The sequence below is a fragment of the Lepidochelys olivacea genome (assembly GCF_965140295.1).
Source record: "Lepidochelys olivacea isolate rLepOli2 genome assembly, chromosome: 13".
Lineage (NCBI taxonomy): Eukaryota > Metazoa > Chordata > Testudines > Cheloniidae > Lepidochelys > Lepidochelys olivacea.
Window position 1 is genome coordinate 38,396,098 of NC_140423.1, and position 21,745 is coordinate 38,417,842.

Genomic DNA, 21,745 nt, shown 5'->3' on the forward strand with positions numbered 1-21,745 from the left:
AAAAGTGTGTGTGAGGGGGAGCCGGGGGGGATGAGATGGGCGTGTCTGACCCCCCTCCAGAGCAGGTGCACTGCCCCCCCCCCACTGCCCCACAGCGGCCCCTATAGGGGAAGGTCCCTGAGTCCCCCCTGGGGCTGGAGCTGGTGACCCTAGAGGGGAAAGGCCTCGTGCCTCCCCTCAGCAGCGCCCCCTAGAGGCAAAAGATCCCGATCCTCGCCCCTCTGAGCCAGCCAGGCCTCCAACCTATTCCTACAGAATCACAGCCCCCCACAAGCTTTCCCCTCCCGACCCCCTTGCGAGGGAGGGCAGGACTATTCTCTGCATGTTACACTGGGGAAACTGAGGCACGGAGCAGTTCAGGGGGTTCACCCGACCCCCAACCCTTCTCCCCCACCTCACCCCACCCCTGACCCTCCAGCCCTTTCCCAACCCCAGTCCTCCAGCCCCTGCTAACCCCCACCCCCACCCATTCCCCCAGCCCCCATTGCTCCAATGCCCCTCCCCCCACCTTCCACACACCCCTAGACGCACATCCCTTCCCCCTAATTCTCCCCCACACCTCATCCCCTGACCCCCTCCCCATCCACCCCTGACCCCAGAGCCCTTCGCTCACGCCCCCTACAACCTCCCCATCTCCCCTCTGCCCCATGGTCTTTCCCTCATAATCACCCCCCCGCCCCTGCTCTTCAGCCCGCGTCTCCTCCCCGGCTGCCTCTGGGCTCCCTTCCCTGGCCGGTGGTTCTGTCAGGCAGAGAGAGAACAGCAATAATCAGCTGTGCCCAACCCCCCGCTCTAACCACTAGCCCCCACTCTCCTCCCAGACTCAGGGAGAGAACCCAGGAGTCCTGGCTCCCAGCCCCCCTCCCACCCTTAACCACTGGACCCTACTCCACTTTCAGAGCCCGGAATAGCACTCAGAAGTCCCTGCCTCCAGGTCCACAAGGGGTTAACCCCATCTCCTCATTAAGGACCCCCCATCCTGCAGCTCCTAATTGCAGCTTTCCGGTCACCATAGCAACTGGGAGCAAAGAAGCGAGACAGACGCAGTTGGCGGGCCGGGGAGTGAGACAGAGAGAGAGAGGCCAAAGACATCGGTTTTCCCAATCCCTTAGTCGTCTGGAACTACAGCTCCCAGAATGCTCTGCTCCCTACAGAACTACAGCTCCCAGAATGCCCTGCCCTCTTGGAACTACTTCGCCCAAAATGCCCCACTCCCTTTGGCACTACAGCTCCCAGCATTCCCTGCTCCCCTCAGAACTACAGCTCCCAGCATGCCCCACCCCCTGGAACTACAGCTCCCAGCATGCCCCTCTCCCCACCACTCTAGCACGAGGAAGCAAATTAATTCTCCGAAAAGAAAACTCCAGCCCCCACCCCCACGGCCCCGCCCACTCACAGCCCCGCCCCCTCCCAGCTCCTTCCTCGCAGCCCCGCCCAGGAGGCGCCGACAGCTGGGACCAAGCAGGGAGCTGGGACCGGGGCGAGGTCGGTGCTGGCTCCGGGACCCCGCCAGGAGACCCCTTGAGCAGGGAGTGGGGTGGGGCTGAGCGGGGTGCACGTGCTGTCGGGAGTGGGCCAGGCGAAGGGCGCCATGGGGCAGGGAGCTGGGCTGGGTGGGGATTGCTGTGGGGTAAGGAATGGGGCTAGGTGGGGGTTGCCGTGGGGCAGGCCTGTGTGAAGTGCACTGTGCTTGGGGAGTGGGGCAGGGAGCTGGGCTGGGGCACTGTGGGGCAGGGTGGGGGTTGCTCTGGGGCAGGGAGCTGGGCTGGGTGGGGGTCACCATGGGGCAGGCCTGTGTGAAGTGCACTGTGCTATGGGGAGTGGGGTAGGGGGTGCCGTGGGGTGGGGGTCAGTGGGCTGCGACCAGGGGGTTGCTCCATGGCTCACTCCCCCTCTCCTGCCCCCAGAGAGGCCGTGATGCCGTCGGGCAGCATCGAGGTGGAGGTGAAGTTCACTGCCGGGCCGGGCACGGAGGCCAGGTTGGTGGCACTGGGGGCGGCCCTGGCCGGGAGCTCGTCCTTCCGCGACCGCTATTACGACACCCCCGACCTGCGGCTCACGCGGGCTGACCACTGGCTGCGGCTCCGCCAGGGGGCCGGCTGGGAGCTCAAGTGCCCCCCGGTGCCACGCAGAGGAGCCGGAGGCTCCAGCCACGTCCCAGGTGCCCCGTCCCCAGAGCCGCCAGCAGAGGGCGCCGGAGGCTCCAGCCACGTCCCGGGTGCCCCGTCCCCGGAGCCGCCCACCGTGGCCACCACCTACCAGGAGCTGACGAGCCCCCGCGCCATTGTGGGCCGGCTGTGCGGGGTGCTGGGCGTGGCCCCCGTGCCCGGCTGGGACCAGGTGCCCGGGGCCGTGGCCGGGCTGGGCCTGCAAGAGTTTGCCAGCTTTGTGACCTGGCGCCGCAGCTACAGGCTGGGGGGCCTGCGGGTGGACCTGGACCAGGCGGATTTCGGCTACACCGTGGCCGAGGTGGAGGCCGTGGTGGGGGCCCAGCAGGAGGTGCCGGCAGCGCTGGAGGGGGTGATGCAGCTTCAGCGGGCACTGGGTGAGTGGCGTCTGGGACACCGGGGGGGGGGGCGGGAGGCGCCGGGACGCCCCCACTGACCGGGTCTTCTCTCCCCTCCCAGGGTGGGACGGTGCCACCCACGTGCCCGGCAAGCTGAGCGTCTACCTCCAGCGGCATCGCCCCCGGCACTACCAGGAGCTGCTCCGGGCGGGGGTGCTGGCCGGGGACCCCCAACCGCCCCCCCATGACGACAACGCTTCCGGGCCTGACACGCCGGCGCCATGTGGCCCCTCAAAAGTGATGGGGCTGGCAGGGGCGGCGGAGGTTGAAATGGGGCCTAGTGCTGGGGAGAGGCAGCCCAGCGCCCCCTAGCGCTGGGGGGAGACTGGGCACGGACCGGCCCCCTCCGCAGCCCAACGCCCCCCCAGCTGCAGCCTATCGAAGGATCACAGAACATGGCTTTCACCCCAGAGCTCTGGAGGCCCCGCCCTATGGGGCCAGCCCACAGCCGAGCAACCGAGGCAGGGTGGCTCCCTGCGCAATTGGCCTCGGTCACTAACTGCGGCATGACCCGCGGTCACACGCCAGCAGGCGCCTGGCTTGGTCCCCGTCCCGAGGGCGGAAACCGAGGAAAGCTGCAAGGGGCACCCGCCCCCGTTTGATCCCCCGAGAGGGAGAATGGGGACAGCTGGTCCCCGCCCCCCCACTAATACATTTAGCTCAGTTACGCTAGGACCTAGGGGGAGGGAAGCTGAGATCTGGCAAAGATATGGAGCGGGGCTGGCAAAGAGCTGGGGGGCATGCTGGGGTCCGGTTGCCCTCTGGCCGAGCAAGGGGATAGGACAGGGCCCCAGCGTGCATCAGCTCCCTTGCCGGGGACCCTTGGCCTAAGCCGAGCAGGCAACGCTGCCGCACAGCGCCCCCTAGTGACGGGCTGGGCGACGGGCCCCAGCAGCACAGCTCCCCCTACTGGACGTTTACACCAAGACACATGTTCAGGGGCTCAATTTTATTGTCTAAACATTCTGCCCCGTGTGAGAGTCACTCCGTGGTGGGGGCGGGGGGCATCACTCCAGCGGGTGCAGTGGGGACAATGTGGGTCCGTTATCGCCTCCGGAAACCTACAAAAGGAAGAGAATAGGGGAGTGTGGAAGGAGAGCGAGCGGACAAGTGACAGATCACAGCCCCGGCTCCCCTCCCAGAGCTGGGAGAAAACCCAGGCGTCCTGGCTCCCCTCCGACCCGGTCTAACCCATTACAGCCCACTCTCCTTCCAGAGCCAGGACCCCGGTGACCGGACTCTCAGCTAGTTCTAGAACCTCCTCGGGCTGCTGTTCACCTGTGGAACCCCCTGCCACTGGATTTTGAGGGGCTCTAAAAGGTGGAGGTGGGGACTGAAGTTGGGACTGCTGGGCCAGAGGGGACTGCCCTTCACACTCACCCTTTTTCCTTCCCCTCTTTGCATTAGTCTTCTTCCTCCTTTTCTTCTGGGGGCTCAGATCCTGGGAGAGGAATGGAGACAATTAGCTGGGTGAGGCTCAGCCCCAGCTTGCTCCCCTGCCCCTGCCCATCACTCTGCGCTGCCTCACCTCTCCAGTGGGGGGCGCTGCCCCAGTCAGGGCGCTGATGTCGCCGAAGTGGGTCAGGGAGTGGAGCTGGGCCCCCAGCGCAGCCACCCGGCGACGCCGGGCCTTGTCCTGCCGGCTCAAGTTCAGCCTCACCAGCATGGCCTCCTCGTAGCTCCTCCTGCAATGACCAGAACGGGGAGCCTGGGTCCTGCTCTGATCACTAGACCCCATTCCCCTCTGCCTCCCCGAGCCAGGATAGAACCCAGGAGTCCTGGCTCCCAACCCCCAGCCCCACGCTTTAACCACTAGACCCTGTGATGTCGTGGGGATTTTCCCTTGTTATGTTGTATGTGACCCTATGTAAGTCTTACTGTTTTGCATGGATGCGGTGCGTGCCTCAGTTTCCCTGTGTATTGCACCAATGTCTAGGTGGTGGGAATAAGGGTGTGTGACTTTTGCGGGGGCTGCTCCAGCTGCCTGCAGGGATGCTCTGGCCGCCCCTTCGTAACCTGAGACCCAGGAAGGGGATGGTTGGCCTGGGAAGCAAGATGAAGGCCGGAGGAGGAGCAACGGGCAGGGTAGGGGCCAGGCTGCTGGCAGCGAGTCGGTCTGGGCTGGCTTGGGGTGCAGGGGGAGGGCCAGAGCCCTGGCTCTGGGCTCCCCGACCCCCAAGATGGACTTGGCTGAAAGTCACGGATTTCTGTGCTAACGAGCTGTGCCCTACGCTGTGTTCCTGTCGGCGAATAAACCTCCTGTGTTACCGGCTGGCTGAGAGTCCCGGCTGACTGCGGAGTTGGGGGGCAGGACCCCCTGGCTCCCCCAGGACCCCACCTCACTGTGGGAAGCACCCGGAGGGGCAGGGGAGGCTGAATGCTCTGGGGTCAGACCCAGGAAGGTGGAGCCGGGTAAGCTGTGTGTCCTGCAGACGGGCTGCGCCCAGAGAGGAGGCTCCCCCAGAGTCCTGCCTGGCTTCGTCGGGAGCAGTCCCGGAGCATCGCCCGGGGACCCCCCTCCCCTCCCAGAGCCAGGGACAGAACCCAGGAGTCCCAGCTCCCAGCCCCCCCGCCTCTAACCACTAGCCCGCACTCACCGGTGCTCATCCTCCTGGCTCTGCCTGGTCGCATGCAGGTAGCGCCCTTCGCGGATCTCCTCCGGCGCGTCTGAGAACTGCTCTTTCAGCTCCCGGATGACGGAGCTGCTCAGCGCCCGCTTCTTCGCCTGGTCGAGGGCCTTCTTCTCCCGCTCGGCCTCCGTCTCATCTGAGGGGGGACGGATGGGGATGTGGTCACCTCTGGGCTGGGGCGCGGGGGCTGAGTGTACGGGGACCCCTCCCCCGGCGCGGAGAGGTGGCCCCCTCTGGGGTGGGGCGGGGGCTGGCTATACGGGGACCCCTCCCCTAGAGCTGAGAGGTGGTCCCCTCTGGGATGTGGCGTGGAGTTGAACATACGGGACCCCTCCCCTGGTGCTGAGAGGCAGCTGGCTCTGGGGTGGGGCGCGGGGTGGTTATACAAACCCCGCTCTTTCTAAGGCGGGGGCTAGAAGCTGGGCGGGCTCCCAGCTCGCACCATAATGCACCGGTACCAGCCGGGGTGGGACGTATTTCCGGACTCCTCCTTTGGCCAGGGGCTTCTTCCCGGCAGCTTTGCCTCCTGTCCCGTCCTCTTCCTCATCACTCAGCTGCCCGAGAGAAAACAGCCTGTCAATCAAGAGCTGGCCCTGCCCTCCTCCCCCCAGCGCGGGCCAATGAGTAACCCCATTCCTCCCCATAGACAGAGCCCAGCCTGGCTCCCAACCCCTCCCCTGCTCTAACCACTAGACCCCCCCTCCCTTCCCAGAGCTGGGGATGGAACCCAGGAGTCCTGCCCTTCCCCTTCACCTTGCTCATCATGTTCCCAGGGTCCGGTTTGAATCTCAGCGGATTGTCGTCTCCTGCAATGAGAGCACCCCGGGGGGGCGAGGCGTGGTCAGCGGGGGCCCTGGTCACCTCGCGCCCACCCCCCTCGGTGCCCCCAACTCACCCACGGCACCCGTCACAGCTGCCTTCACCAGCTTGTCAACCTGGTACCGGAGCTTCTGCTCAATGGGGCGCATCTTCTCCAACACCTGGGGGGGGGGTCAGGAGTGTGGGGGAGTCAGACGTGGGGAGACCCTGCCCCCCCAAGAACCACCCACCACACCCAGGAGTTCAGGCTCCCTGTACCCCCCCCCGCTCTAACCACTAGCCCACCTCCCCTCCCAGAGCTGGGGATAGAACCCAGGAGTCCGGCTCCCAGCCCTTCCCCCCACTCTAACCACTGGACCCCACTCCCCTCCCGGAGGTACCCTACAGAGCCGGAACCTTGCCTCCAGCGGTCTGCCCCCGCCCCGGCATGGCCCCCATGGGCTCCATCGGCCCCACGCACCGTGCGCAGCTCAGCCAGGCGCAGGACACCCGGCTGGGCGGCCAGGGAGCGGCCCGAGCTCTTCTCCAGCAGCAGCTGGGCCAGGTCCTGGAGATAGAACAGCAGCAGCTGGGCCTTCAGCTCCAGGAAACTCAGCCCCTGCGGAAGGGGGCAGAGGCATCAAGGGGGGGACGGGGACAGGGACAGGATCGGGGGGACACCCAGGCCAGGGAAGCAGGAGAGGGGCAGGATGGGGGTGGACCCAGGGGACAGGAGCAGGATGGGGGAGACGCCCGGGGCAGGGAAGCGGGAGAGGGGCAGGATGGGGGTGGACCCAGGGGACAGGGGCAGGATGGGGGGGGACACCGGGGGGCGGAAGAGGACCCGTTCTTACCTTCTCCGTGGGGAAGGTGCCGGCCCGGACCCTCTGCAGCAGCCCCTGGACATGGGCCGTGACCCCAACAACCTGTGGGGGGAAGAAAGGGGGTGAGCCAGGGCCTTTCCCCTGGGGGGCGGCCCCGATCTGGGGGGTCGGGGTCTCACCTGCTCCTGGAGCGATCCCAGCAAGGCCAGTGCGGGGGGCAGGTCGGACACCAGCTGCTCCTGCAGGGTGGGGAGACTTTAAACCGAGCCACCCCCCATGCCTCCTGCCAGGCCCCCTCCCACCAGCGTCCGGCCCAGATCCCCTTCCCCAGCCCCGCCCCCCGTGCACCCCCCGATCCCCTTCCCCAGCCCCGCCCCCCGTGCGCCCCCCGATCCCCTTCCCCAGCCCCGCCCCCCCGTGCGCCCCCCGATCCCCTTCCCCATCCCCGCTCCCCCGTGCGCCCCCCGATCCCCTTCCCCAGCCCCGCCCCCCGTGCGCCCCCCGATCCCCTTCCCCAGCCCCGCTCCCCCGGATCCCCTTCCCCAGCCCCGCCCCCCCGTGCGCCCCCCGACCCCTTCCCCAGCCCCGCCCCCCCGATCCCCTTCCCCAGCCCCTCCCCCGTGCGCCCCCCGATCCCCTTCCCCAGCCCCGCCCCCCGTGCGCCCCCCGATCCCCTTCCCCAGCCCCGCTCCCCCCGATCCCCTTCCCCAGCCCCGCCCCCCGTGCGCCCCCCGATCCCCTTCCCCAGCCCCGCCCCCCCGTGCGCCCCCCGATCCCCTTCCCCAGCCCCGCCCCCCGTGCGCCCCCCGATCCCCTTCCCCAGCCCCGCCCCCCCGTGCGCCCCCCGATCCCCTTCCCCAGCCCCGCCCCCCCGTGCGCCCCCCGATCCCCTTCCCCAGCCCCGCCCCCCGTGCGCCCCCCGATCCCCTTCCCCAGCCCCGCCCCCCCGTGCGCCCCCCGATCCCCTTCCCCATCCCCGCTCCCCCGTGCGCCCCCCGATCCCCTTCCCCAGCCCCGCCCCCCGTGCGCCCCCCGATCCCCTTCCCCAGCCCCGCCCCCCCGTGCGCCCCCCGACCCCTTCCCCAGCCCCGCCCCCCCGTGCGCCCCACGATCCCCTTCCCCAGCCCCGCTCCCCCCGATCCCCTTCCCCAGCCCCTCCCCCGTGCGCCCCCCGATCCCCTTCCCCAGCCCCTCCCCCGTGCGCCCCCCGATCCCCTTCCCCAGCCCCGCTCCCCCCGATCCCCTTCCCCAGCCCCTCCCCCGTGCGCCCCCCCCCCCCGGAACCCCGCCTCACCTGCAGCTCGGGCCCTGCCGCCTCCATCCCAACCTCCCCGTGGAGTGGGACACGCGGCGCCGAGCGCACCTACCGCTTCCGCCTCGGTACCCGCCTCGGCCAATCGGTGCCCCGGATCCGGCCTCCTGGCAACGGTTCGGGCAAATCAGGACCGCAGTTCCGCCTCGTTAGCGAGGATCCGACCAATCGCGAGTGGCACCTCATGCTCTTAGCCCGCCTCCGGTGGGAAAGGAACTAACCAATTAGAGACGGAATCACGCCCCCTCCCCGCCCCCTTCCCGGGGTTGGCCCCATCAGCGGGCGGATGTAGACGCCGCGAGAGGAATCAGCGAATCAGCCCCGCGCCGCCGGCAGCGCTCTAAATTTAAGCCAATCAGCCGCCTGGCTCCGTCCACATGGTTCTATCGGACCAATCAGCAACTGGGAGGTGAGGGGCGGGCTGAGGGTGCTTGACAGGGACGGAGACCAATGGCAGGGAGAGATTCTCTAGGGCTCTAAAGGACGGAGCCGGAGGGGAGAACGGGGCCGGGAGGCGGCGGCTCTTGTCTGAGCCCCCCCCCCCGCGGCTCCCCCTCACTAGCCCCCCCCGAAAGCTCAGGGGTCCTGGCTCCCACCCCCCCCCACTAGCTGTGACGAAGCGGGACTGTTCTTAATGTTTCCTCTGGGTAGTGTGGGGCTGCCTCAGTTTCCCCTCGGCAGTTCTTAAGTCTCTAGGGGGTGGGCTCAGGGTGTGTGGTCACTGCGGAGCCCTAGAGGGCCGGTGTGGGCAGGGGTCTGGACACAGGGAATGGCCGACACCCTGTGTCCTGGCAGCTGATGGCCTGGGCCCTTCCCCCCTGCGAGGTGGGAGCTGAAGGGCTGGAGAACAAAGGGGTCCGGTGGCCTCCTGGCCGGGGAAAGGGACAAAGCCCAGAGGAGGAGGGGCTGGAGGGAGTTTCAGTTGGGGGCTGGCTGGGACATGGAGTGAAGGGCAGACGGGGTTGTCTGGCTCCCTGCCCCCCAAAATGGACCCAGCTGCGGGGTCCCGTTCTCTGCACCTGCAAACTCTGCTTTAGACCATGTCCCTGTCGTCTAATAAACCTGTTTTCCTGGCTGGCTGAGAGTCCCGTCTGCCTGCGGAGTTGGGGGGCAGGACCCTCTGGCTCCCCCAGGACCCCGCCTGAACGGACTCGCTTTGGGAAGCGGACGGAGGGGCAGAGGAGGCTGAATGCTCCTAGGTCAGGCCCAGGACAGTGGAAGCCGGGAGAGCTGTGTGTCCTGCAGACAGGCTGCTCCCAGAGAGGAGACTTCCCCAGAGTCCTGCCTGGCTTAGTAGGGAGCAGTTCCAGAGCATCGGCCAGGGACTCCGTGACCCAACCCCCCCCCCCCCCCGAAAACCCAGGGGTCCTGGCTCCCATCTCCCCACTCTAACCACTAGACCCTTCCCTGATAACCCAGGAGTCCTGGCTCCTAGCCCCCCCCCCCCCGAAAAAGCAGGAGTCTTGGCTCGCACCTCTCCCCTCTAACCACTAGGCCCCCCCAATAACCCAGGAGTCTGGCTCCCATCTCCCCCACTCTAACCACTGCCCCCCCCAAGAAAAACCCAGGATCCTGGCTCCCATCCCCTCACCCCAACCACTAGCCCCCCTGCGATAACCCAGGAGTCTGGCTCCCATCCCGCCCACTCTAACCACTAGCCCCCACAGAGCCTCCCCCATCGCTGGAAATGCCCTTGCTGGCTGAGCCCACGTGCAAGTTGTTGGCGGCCGCTCACCCACTTTAAGCTCCGATCCCACGGGTCCCACAGCAATGGGGGAGGGCAGAAGCGACCCACGCCGGACACTGCTGGAGTCCTACTCATGGCGTGTGGGCGGGTCGAGACTTTGGCCACTTGTGTGTTGACTTGGTGGGGGGAGGGGGAGGCGCCATAGCTTGGCCACTTCTTTGCCGACCCGGCTGCTCTATTCAGCGACAGCCCAGCCCACCTCCAGCTGAGGGGGGCACTCGAAAACGCACCCGAAAAATTGTTCCTCCCCGACAACCTAGACCAGCTGCTGTCAACACATAAGCCTTGAAAAGCTTCCGTGTTACGACGTGGGAGGTCGGTGTGAGACGGCCACGAAATGCACCGGGTGACTTGGGCGTCCATGTCACAGTGAGAAAGAATCTCGTTTGGAGAGTGTGACGCACTGTACCTCAGGGGAACACTCTACGCCTCCAGGTTCATTGTTATAAAATGATTGTGTGGTATCCAAAGCAAAGTTTGTCATGTTGGGTGTCTTCGGGAGGCTCATGATGCACTGAGTATGGTTGTTATAGTGATGTTACAGTAATTGTCACAGTAATGTTATAGTAAGGTTATAGGTTATAATTTCATGTATGTAGTTATGAGTCTGAAAATATATCCTCATGGCTTAAAACAAGCCCAGGCGAAAACTCCCCAAGAGCAGAGGGGCCATTCACACCTCGTCAGGGCATGTATGGGACAAACCCAGCCCAGCCTCACGGGAACAAAGGACACTGGCTTAGGAGTGACAAAAGAATCTGTTAGACCCTCAAGGGAGTCACCCCCTTCCTTTGCGCGGTTTGGGACTGCAATGAGGTAATGTTTACCTGACTCTGAAGGGGCGGGGGGGGGGGGGGGAAGCCAGGAGGAAAGAAAGGACGTGATAAAAGGGAGAGACATTTTGCCATGCTCTCTCTCTTCTGCCTACATCTACAGACACCACCACCGCCAAGTGACTGAAACGCTGATCAAAGGGGAGAGCCTGGCTGAAGAGCCAGCCTTTGGTGAGAAGCATCTATGTTTGTAAGGGCACTGAAAGTGTTGAGACCAGCTTAGAATGTGTTTTGCTTTTATTTCATTGGACCAAATCTGACTTGCTGTGCTTTGACTTATAATCACTTAAAATCTATCTTTATAGTTCATAAAGCTGTTTGTTTATTCTACCTGAAGCAGTGCGTTTGGTTTGCAGTGTGTCAGAGGCTCCCCTTGGGAGAACAAGCCTGGTACATACCAATTTCTTTGTTAAACTAACAAACTTATATAAGTTTGCAGCGTCCAGCAGGCATAACTGGACACTGCAAGATGGAGGTTCCCAGGGTTGTGGCTGGGACCGGAGATATTGGCTAGTGTAATTTGGTTGCAAGTAGCTGGGAGCAGCTGACATGCCAGAGGCTGCGCGTGAATCGCCCAGAGTGGGGTTTCTCACAGCAGAGCAGGGTAAGGCCGGCTCCCAGAGTCAAGGGTCAGAGTGGCCTAGCAGATCACTGGTCCAGACAACACCAGAGGGGAACGTCACAGAGAGCCTGCCCATCGGGATAAATCATAGACTCGTAGGACTGGAAGGGACCTCGAGAGGTTGTCTAGTCTAGTCAAGTCACCTGTCCTCATAGCTGGACTCTCAACCTTTCCAGACAACCGTACCCCTTTCAGGAGTCTGATTTGTATTTGCATACCCCAAGTTTCACCTCACTTAAAAATGACTTGCTTACAAAGTCAGGCGTAAAAATTCAGAATGGTCACAGCACACTGTTCCTGGCAAATTGCTGACCTTCTCATTGCCACCATACAGTTATAAAATAAAGCAGATTGGAATAGAAATATTGTACTTCCATTCCTGTGTGATACATGACCCTGGTTTTCACTTGTGAGCCTTGGCATTCTGGGAGATGGTGAAACGACAGAGATAATTAAGTGTTTACCCACACAGAGTCTGTTCCTGCTCTCATGGCCAGAGTTAGGGGCGTGGCAAGCAGGGTGAAGCTAAATTGCTTGGGCTTCGGCTTTCTGCACTGGGCCCCAGTGAGTTGAATGCAAGCTCTGATGACCCCCTAAAAACGAACTTGCAACTCGCCTTGGGGTTGCGACTCTCAGTTGGAGAGCCACTGATGTAGTAAATAGAGCAGCATAAACAAGTCATTATCTGTATGAAATCTTAGTTTGCACTGACTTCGCTAGTGCTTTTTATGTAGCCTGTTGTACAACTAGGCAACTCTCTAGATGAGTTGATGTCCCCCCTGGAAGACCTCTGCGTACCCTAGGGGTACATGTACCCGTGGCTGAGAACCCCTAGTATAAATGACAGATCGAGGAAGTTTCAGCTGAACAGTGCCTGCAGGGAGAACCGACGTCAGGGCAGACTCTCAGGAAGCGGGGCACAAGCCCCCAGTTGGCTGCGAGTGCTACATAGCAGAACCCCGTTTATCCCATCTAATTGGGACCGGGGCTAGATTGGAAAGCCAAAAGGACTGTTAAGCCAGAGAATGGGAAAATGCAGTGCTGCAGCGCCATCTAGTGGCTGCAGGAGAGATCGCCTGCTTCGGGCCTGGAGTCCAGGTTGTTCGTTTAATGCGGAGAACCAGATAATGGAGGATCGGATAAATGGGGTTCTACTGTACTTAGATGTCACCAACCAAGTATCAAATGTATAACTGCCTAACCATGGAGTCACAGTTGGTCCCCTTGGGGACTCCAGTCCCTCTTGTCAAGATCGATGGTCCCTTACACCAAAAATCACAACAATATTCAAGTTACTCCCAGTCCCAAAGGACCTGGCATTGACCCCAGGTCAATTGCCCCTTTGATCTCACAAAGACAATGCTTGTAGCCAATCCTATAATAAACTGTTGAAAGATTTATTACCTAGCAACAGGAAATCAGAGAGTTACTGACAAGGTTAAAGCAGGTAAACACACACAAAGATGAGTTACAGGCTTAAGTTTCAAAAGGTGAATAGAAGCTTCTATAATAAGGTCTGGTCTAGGGTACAGATGAGGTCAACGCAAGGCAATTTACGTCAATTTACCTATGGAAGTGTCTACACTAAAATTTTGCTCCCCCAAAATTGGCTGTTACTGGCTTCCAGAAGTCGTCCCGCAGTGCCACCCACCAACAGCACAATTGGGACAAGCGCTCCTGGTGAGGACACACACCGCTGACACAAGGAGCAAAGTGTAGACCTGCACAAGCGAGTAATTACTGCAGCAGCCATATGCCAACATAAATTGGGTTGTCTTAGTTTTGTAGCATAAACATGCCCTAAGCAAATGTGTCTCTTAGGGCTAATCCAGGGATCTTTTTCTTATGCTTAATAATCCTCTCCCCTCAGACTCAAAGCAGCTCCCCCTTGTTAGGGCTTTTTATTCCTTTCCTGCTTCTGCTTTGAGTTGCAGATTTAGCTGTTGGGAGAAAGTCAGTTGCCCATTTCCTCTTCATAGGGTGGGGGGAGCAATCCACAAAATCATTGATCTTCTGATGTTCCACTCTGGTTCATCTGGGGTTGACGTCAGGCAAGACATACTGCCTCCTGCAGGCAGCTAGTATTTCATGCTTGCTAACGCTTCTCTCCTGTCGGCTGATGTCCAACGTTTCAGAGCAAACTGTGACATTACGAGTGTAATATAATATCTCATTGAAAGGTGACAGGGCCAGAAAGAGTTAATTAACTCACAGAGTGACCTGACCCATGGCCGAACTTTAAAGACTTGTTAGGAAGAGATGTAAATTAATAGAGCTTTGAAATGCAAGCCTGCATTGTTAGAGGTAGAAGGGTAGATGTTTGCTCAGGTCTTGTGATGTAAGCAAACAAGTCTTGTCTAGGGCTATAGCTTTAATTCAAAGATCAAAAGAGGAATATTAACATTTAGGAAGACACTTGAGTGAAATAGTATAATTGTCTATATGTTTCTTTGAAGGTGGTGGTAATCTGTGTCTGAACTGTTTAATGGATAAATTACCTTGTGCTAATTGTCAGGATGTTTGGAAGAAGGAAAGTTAAGCCTTTTGTTTTCTCAGGCCAAAAGGCTGCTGGAAGTATATAAAAACCCTGGGACACGATCCTTCTTCATCTCAGACCTGCTTTGGGTTTCAAGAGGGGGAAACCTTGAGCAATAAGGACTGAGATCCCCAGTCTCTGACTAGAGTCACCCTGAATATGGACACTGGACTATAACCTATGGACTATTTCTAAAAGGACTTTTGGCAACTACAGGCTCATCTCTGCTCTGTATCTGAACCTCAAGAATTGAATTCAAGTCTGTCCGTGAATTGATCTTTTAACCAACACTCTTTATCTTTTCTTTTTTAATAAATTTTAGTTTAGTTAACAAGAATTGACTATAGCGTATATTTTGGGTAGGATCTAAGTTTCATTTGATATGGGGGTGTGTCTGGTCCTTTGGGATTGGAAGAACCTTTTCTTTTATATGATGAGATAAGATTTTCAGTAACCATCATCACATCGGACGTGTGTCTGGCTGGAGGCCTGAGGCTGGGTACTTTAAGGGAACTGCGTTGTTTGAATGTCTGAGTAACCAGGGAAGTGCTGTAGAACCTGGTTTGGGCTGGCTGGGTAAATCTAAGTATCGGAATATCCACCAGCATTTGGGGTTTGTCTGCCCCGTTCTGTTTGAGTGACCTCAGCTGGCTCCCATGGGCAGCCCCGTCACACAAAGAGTCCTGTGGCACCTTAGAGACTAACAGACGTACTGGAGCGTGAGCTTTCGTGGGTGAATGCCCACTTCATCAGATGCACCCACGAAAGCTCATGCTCCAGTACGTCTGTTAGTCTCTAGATATGCACAGGACTCTTTGCCACTTTGACAGATCCAGACTAACACGGCTACCCCTCTGAAGCTTGACCTTCACACAAACCCTTCCGCATTACATTGTCCAGGGATATAGGTGAGATTAGTGCAGGCGGCAACTCACAAGCATTTCATAAAGTCTAAATACTCACCACGGGTTGAGAACTCCAATACCTATTTTAACAACTCTAAGACACAGGTTGAGCCAGACTGGTTCCAGCTATTTGTCAGCGTTCAGCTGAGACTGACTTTGGCATAAGCTGGCACCCGGTTTGCCAGCATCACTGTGAGTATAACCTGAGTATTATACAGAGCTGATCTGTGGACTGCCCACTGTCTCGTTCAGTTGGAGTTTTCCCTTTTTATTTGGCCAAAAATGCACAAAACCCAGTCTGCTAAGCATCTAACTGTTGCCTGGTTGTAAGATCTGTTGACTGCCAAACATTTTCAGCTACAGGTTTGGAAACTCTTCCCATGATCAGTGATAAGGTGTCTGCCAAATGTGTGCTACAATCTAGAATACTGTCATGGACTGTGCTGGATATAAGAAACGCCATCATGCAGACTGGTTTGCTGATCACAATCCTGAAATATCGAATCTTCTTGATGCCAAGCAGCAAGGATGTGATGTGCTCGTAGCTGACCCATTCTCTGAGTCAAAAAAGGCCAGATAGGTGGTAGCTTGCAGCACGCTTCAATGCAAATGCTGCCAAATGCAAAATATGTGGCTTGACCCCAGAGTGGATGACCTGCAGGTCCCTTCTGAAAAGCATGGCTTCAGAAGCATCTGTGATGCGGTAAAAGCTGTGTACAGCCCTACCTGATCTGCCTTGGTGCCAGTAACAAGGGTTGATGGCAAACTTTTTATCATGGATCGCACTGCCATCCACCAATGGTGGCATGAACGCTTTTGGGAATTACTTAATTGTCTCTCTACTCTCTGTGAGTCACTGAATAACACCCACAGAGAGCCTGCATCTAACGCACTTGCAGATCCACCCACGCGAGCTGCGGTGTTGAAGGCCATCCAACCAATGAAAAATAACAAATCTCCTGGTCACGATGCTATTCCAGCTGAAGTTTTGAAACACAGAGGAAACCTCTGTGCCGGGCTTTGTGCATTCTTCTCACGCATTTCTGGCTTCAAGAAGTCACACCACAACAATTGAAAGAAGCCAACATTATCATGCTCTATAAGCACAAAAGCTCAAGTAGCAACTGTGGTAACAACAAGGTTCAACAAGGACAAGTGCAGAGTCCTGCACTTAGGACAGAAGAACCCAATGCACAGCTACAGACTACGGACCGAAGGGCTCGGCAGCAGTTCTGCAGAAAAGGACCTAGGGGTGACAGTGGACGAGAAGCTGGATATGAGTCAGCAGTGTGCCCTTGTTGCCAAGAAAGCCAATGGCATTTTGGGTTGTATAAGTAGGGGCATAGCGAGCAGATCGAGGGACGTGATTGTCCCCCTCTATTCGACACTGGTGAGGCCTCATCTGGAGTATTGTGTCCAGTTTTGGGCCCCACACGACAAGAAGGATGTGGAAAAATTGGAAAGAGTCCAGCGGAGGGCAACAAAAATGATTAGGGGACTGGAACACATGACTTATGAGGAGAGGCTGAGTGAACTGGGGATGTTTAGTCTACGGAAGAGAAGAATGAGGGGGGATTGGATAGCTGCTTTCAACTACCTGAAAGGGGGTTCCAAAGAGGATGGCTCTAGACTGTTCTCAATGGTAGCAGATGACAGAACAAGGAGTAATGGTCTCAAGTTGCAGTGGGGGAGATTTGGGTTGGATATTAGGAAAAACTTTTTCACTAGGAGGGTGGTGAAACACTGGAATGCGTTACCTAGGGAGGTGGTGGAATCTCCTTCCTTAGAAGTTTTTAAGGTCAGGCTTGACAAAGCCCTGGCTGGAATGATTTAATTGGGAATCGGTCCTGCTTTGAGCAGGGGGTTGGACTAGATGACCTCATCAGGTCCCTTCCAACCCTGATATTCTATGATTCTATGAACTATGGCAGCATCTGCTTGCTCTTCACAGCCGGTAAGATTCTTGCTTGGATCCAGCTTCGGATCCAAATTATTGACAAAGCCACAGTGCAGCTTTGTGCTCTGCGGAGCACTGTTGACATGATTTGCATCCTTTGACAAGTACAGGAAAAATATCATGACAGCATCAACCTTTGTACATCATCGTTCCTGGTCTAAGGTTTCAACATGGTCTACCCCACTAGCGTCTGGAAAGTCCTTGCTAAATTTGGACGTCCAGACAAATTTATTAACAACAGCTGGCAATGCCACAAAGGCATGCTTGGAAGAGTTAGTGTGGATGGTTTCAGAGTAGCAGCCGTGTTAGTCTGTATTCGCAAAAAGAAAAGGAGGACTTGTGGCACCTCAGAGACTAACCAATTTATTTGAGCATAAGCTTTTGTGAGCTACAGCTCACTTCATCGGATGCATCGGATGCAGCTCACGAAAGCTCATGCTCAAATAAATTGGTTAGTCTCTAAGGTGCCACAAGTCCTCCTTTTCTTTTAGTGTGGATGGCGATCTAACAGACCTGTTTCCAGTCACGAATGGGGTGAAGCAAGGATGTGTCCTTGCTCCTAGCTGCCTTGGTCTATTCTTCTTGGTCTCCAATGCTAGAGCAAGCCCTCCATCATTCTTCAAATGGTATCTGTGACATTGCGCTCTATATGATTTATGAAAATATGCTAATGAGTGTAAATATAATGTAACTGGAACATGCTTCATGCAAAAGGTCTCTTGTAAGGTATCATTACAAAGCTTAAATCTACTGAGTGTGGTCATCCTGTTTGTATAAAGGTATCACTCTTGTATCTGCAAAAAGAAAAGGAGGACTTGTGGCACCTTAGAGACTAACCAATTTATTTGAGCATGAGCTTTCGTGAGCTACAGCTCACTTCATCAGATGCATGAGATACTCTTGTATCTGAAACTAGAAATATGAAATATAACTCTGAGGGCCTATTGTAATTATGCAAAGTGTGGGCCATTAATGGTGATTTGGAATCTTGATGGCTCCCATCAACCAGGACAATTGACTGTAGATGGCTCTGTTTACTTGTAAGTCTTCCTGTAGACCCGTGGGCTGGCAAGTGGGTAATGAAGTCTTACAGTGACATGTGATCATGTCACCTGAACTGGAATCAATCCTTAACCTGGTGCTTTTCCATTTAGAGGGAGGGGTGGGAACCCAGAGAGGGACAAAGGATCCCCGCCTTGTGCAAAAGAGATAAAAGGGGGTAGAACAGAACAAATGGGGCATCACTCATGAGAAATCCCCTACCTACCACCTGAGCTGGAATAAGGGCTGTACCAAGGGAAAGGATTTGGCCCAGACTAGGAAGGAGTCCAGTCCATGTAAGAAGTTTATTGAAACATCTCTGAGGGTGAGATTCTATCTGTATTCAGTTTTTTTACTGTAATAGGCTTAGACTTGCGTGTTTTATTTTATTTTGCTTCGTAATTCACTTTGTTCTGTCTGTTATTACCAGGAACCACTTAAATCCTACTTTCTGTATTTAATAAAATCACTTTTTACTTATTAATTAACCCAGAGTATGTATTAATACCTGGGGGGAGGGGAGCAAACAGCTGTGCATATCTCTCTATCAGTGTCATAGAGGGCGAACAATTTATGAGTTTACCCTGTATAAGCTTTATACAGGGTAAAACGGATTTATTTGGGGTTTGGACCCCATTGGGAGTTGGGCATCTGAGTGCTGGAGACAGGAGCACTTCTTAAGCTGTTTTCAGGTAAGCCTGCAGGAGGACATGGTTCGGACCTGGGTCTGGGTTTGCAGCAGCCTGGCATGTCTGGCACAACCAGGCAGGGCACTGAAGTCCCAAGCTGGCAGGGAAACGGGCTCAGGGGTAATCTCAGCACATCAGGTGGCAGCCCCCAAGGGGGTCTCTGTGACCGAACCCGTCACAGCATCTCTATATGCTTTCACACTGGCAAGCTTTTTATTCTCTCTCGTCTATGTGCAAATATCAAGGAGATCAAAACATTGATCCAGGAACTGCTCTACACCAGTGATGTCCCTAGCCTCTGTTTGCCAGAAGCTGGGAATGGCGAGAGGGGATGGATCACTTGGTGATTCCCTGTTCTGTTCATTCCCTCTGGGGCACCTGGCGTAGGCCACTGTCAGAAGACAGGACACTGGACTAGATGGACCTTGGGTCTGACCCAGGGTCGCCGTTCTTAGGCCCTTATGACTGTCCCTTGGTAGCACAACCCGAAGGTGCAGGACGAAATCTTACAAACCACTTGGCTGGGGCAGCTTATAAGGTTGGCCTTGCCATCTGCCAAACGAGCCTATGAACAGCCCGTCGCTCAATAACTTTCCCCCGATCCATCAATCAGCAGGGAGGATACCATGGTCCGAGCTGCCAGGTAGTTCACTGACTCGGCGGCATGTTAAATAAGGCAGCAACAATCAATTGTGAAGTGGATGCGCGAAATAAGAAAGCACGTGGTCACCTCTCTCACCGAATCTGGACGCAACACACAATCTGTCTGTGAACAAAACACAAAGTCTATAATGCCGTTGTGGTCTCAACTTTGCTCTATGGGCAGGAAACCCAGACCTTAGAAACCTTGTATGTTTCCAACAACCACTGGGCCTCAAAGGGCAGGACTGGGTGCCCAATGCAGAAGTCTTGGTTTGGTTGGTATCAAGGCTCACCTTGTAGAGAAATCTCTGCATTAAGCATCTTCGCATAATTGTGTATCATTTTCATATGATTTTGTATTAAGTCTTTCCATATATAACCTCTGTTTTCATGTAACTTTGTATCAAGCCCTTTGATATAGAAACTTTGTATTGAGCGTTGGTATAATGTTATAGCCCCTAAGGATAGTTAAGGTAGAAGAAAAATGTCATTTCACTAGGAGTAGAATAAGATCTCCCCCCTTTTAATTAACTGCCCTGTTGAATGAATGAGATGTGAATGAGGAAGGCGTGGAAGGCCAGCTCCTCCAAACAGCTGCAACAGTTGGAGAGGGGATGGAAGCCAGAGCCAAGAACAATAAGTCTTCTCAAGTGGGCTCACTAAAGAAGATCGGACATATTGACGGCCTTGGGAATTAGGAGCGAGCACCTTCTTTTGAAAACACCCTCTCTGAAAATAAATGTGGCAGCATTAAAACATCGCCCAGAAGGAAGCATCCCAGATGACCAGCTGACACAGACGCAGATCTTGCATCTGGGACAGATTTGCATGAGAGGGAAGCTGCTATAAATGTGAGGTGTCTTGCGAAGGACCCCGGGTCTCATCTTGTCAACATGGGAGCATCGAGCCGGACCGACAGAAGCCCGGCTCCACCCCTCCCCCATCTAACTCCCCTGGCCAGTGAAGTTAAGGGGAGCAACTAGTTGGTAACAACACCAAGACGGGGCGTGCTTCTGTGTGAGTGCGAGTGCATGAGTGTAATATCGATCATATGCGTCTGATGCAGTGTGGATTGACACGTTGATTGCCAGTTAATGAGGCGCTTTGCCGTATCCCCCCGACAAGACCCTGTGCCGTACTTTAAGTGCAACAACCTGATTTGCACCCAACTGCGAAGAAATGGCCGCGTAATTCACAGGCTGGAGACCTGTCTATCTTCCACATGAAGCTCTGGCAGGCGTGCGGGCGGAGGGCGGATGGAATTCTTGGAAGAGGCTCTGAAACGAAACTCGCACGAGGTGAATATTTCTGCTTCGATCTTCGCGTGGCCAGCAAGTGAGGGCACCGCAGGGCGACACGCCGCAGCTGGGTGGCGGGCTCTTGGTGCTCCGTGCGGTCAGCGTTGTTCTCCCCGAATTGGTCTGGGGAGCCGTGCGAAGACCCATGAGTACAAACAGCGACTGTCCACGCTGTCCTTGAAATCCGGGGTGACGGGGATGGGACCCAGAACGATGGGCAGCCAGCTGGCAGTGCAACCTAGGGAGGATTGCGCCAGGCCAAAGGGGAAGGGAGGGACGCCCTGGCGCAGGCAGCTGCATTCCCTGGAACAACAGCCAGGTGAGGGATCCCCCTGGACTGGGACCCAGACAATGGGAAACCCCCACCCCGCAGGAATGCGCCTGGCTATTGTTCCAGCAGAGCGAGAGAATCCGTGGAGCAGGCAGCCAGGGCCACCCGCAGAGCTGCGGGGAAGCAGGGCTGGGATCCCAGGGGCTGCGGGCCAGGAGTGAGGGCACCCATTTCAGCGCTGCCGGTGCCCCTCTCTCCAAACCGGCAGACCCCTGTTAGCCCAGCCCTGAGCGCCCCCCCAGCCCTGCCAGTGCCCCTCACTCCTGACCCGCAGCCCCTGTTAGCCCAGCCCGGGGCGCCCCCCAGCCCTGCCAGTGCCCCTCACTCCCGACCCGCAGCCCCTGCTAGCCCAGCCCGGGGCGCCCCCCAGCCCTGCCAGTGCCCCTCACTCCCGACCCGCAGCCCCTGCTAGCCCAGCCCGGGGCGCCCCCCAGCCCTGCCAGTGCCCCTCACTCCCGACCCGCAGCCCCTGCTAGCCCAGCCCTGCCCCCAACCTCACCCAGCTCTGCGGGTGGCCCTGGCTGCCTGCCCCACAGATTCTCTCGCTCTGCTGGAACAATAGCCAGGCGCATTCCTGCGGGGTGGGGGTTTCCCATTGTCTGGGTCCCAGTCCAGGGGGATCCCTCACCTGGCTGTTGTTCCAGGGAATGCAGCTGTCTGCGCCAGGGCTTCCCTCCCTTCCCCTTTGGCCTGGCGCAATCCCCCCCCGCCCCCACCCGGGGCTACTCTCCCTGCTACCTGCTCATTGTTCTAGGAGCCAGCAACTCTTTGGGGTCTAGTGGCCTGAGCCGGGGGTGGGAGCCAGGACTCCTGGGTTCTGTCCCTGACTCTGGGAAGGCAGTGGGGGCTGGTGGCTAGAGTGGGGGGGGGGCGGGCTGGGAGCCAGGACTCCTGGGTTCTATCCCTGGCTCTGGGAGGGGAGTAGGGGCTAGGGGTCAGAGGAAAGGGGATTGGGAGTCAGGACTCCTGGGGTCTATTTTCAGCTCTGGCTACTATTAATATGGCCAGGCCTTT

At 57.5% G+C, this 21,745-nt stretch overlaps 2 protein-coding genes across 5 annotated transcripts in view; one reads left to right on the forward strand and one right to left on the reverse strand.

Annotated features, from left to right (window-relative positions):
* Positions 1-3,350, forward strand: part of THTPA (thiamine triphosphatase) — a 48,345-nt gene extending 44,995 nt beyond the window's left edge. For 3 of the 4 annotated variants that reach the window (XM_084645569.1, XM_084645568.1, XM_084645570.1), the window contains exons 4-5: positions 1,908-2,545; positions 2,628-3,350. In XM_084645569.1, the coding sequence (XP_084501695.1) occupies positions 1,908-2,545; positions 2,628-2,878 (889 nt within the window). In that variant the 3' untranslated portion in view covers positions 2,879-3,350. Of the gene's footprint in view, positions 1-1,431; positions 1,486-1,907; positions 2,546-2,627 lie in introns of those variants that run through there. The other variant, XM_084645571.1, reaches the window with a different exon arrangement.
* Positions 3,351-3,500: 150 nt separating this feature from the next.
* On the reverse strand, positions 3,501-9,952 carry NGDN (neuroguidin; the record flags this gene model as incomplete). The annotated part of the gene is made up of 12 exons (XM_084646228.1): positions 3,501-3,627; positions 3,947-4,007; positions 4,095-4,251; positions 5,164-5,332; positions 5,639-5,750; positions 5,950-6,002; positions 6,092-6,176; positions 6,476-6,613; positions 6,849-6,920; positions 6,998-7,057; positions 8,186-8,237; positions 9,870-9,952. The coding sequence occupies 12 exons, from the start codon at positions 9,950-9,952 to the stop codon at positions 3,611-3,613; spliced, it is 1,059 nt and encodes a 352-aa protein (XP_084502354.1). The 3' UTR covers positions 3,501-3,610.
* Positions 9,953-21,745: the final 11,793 nt, after the last annotated feature.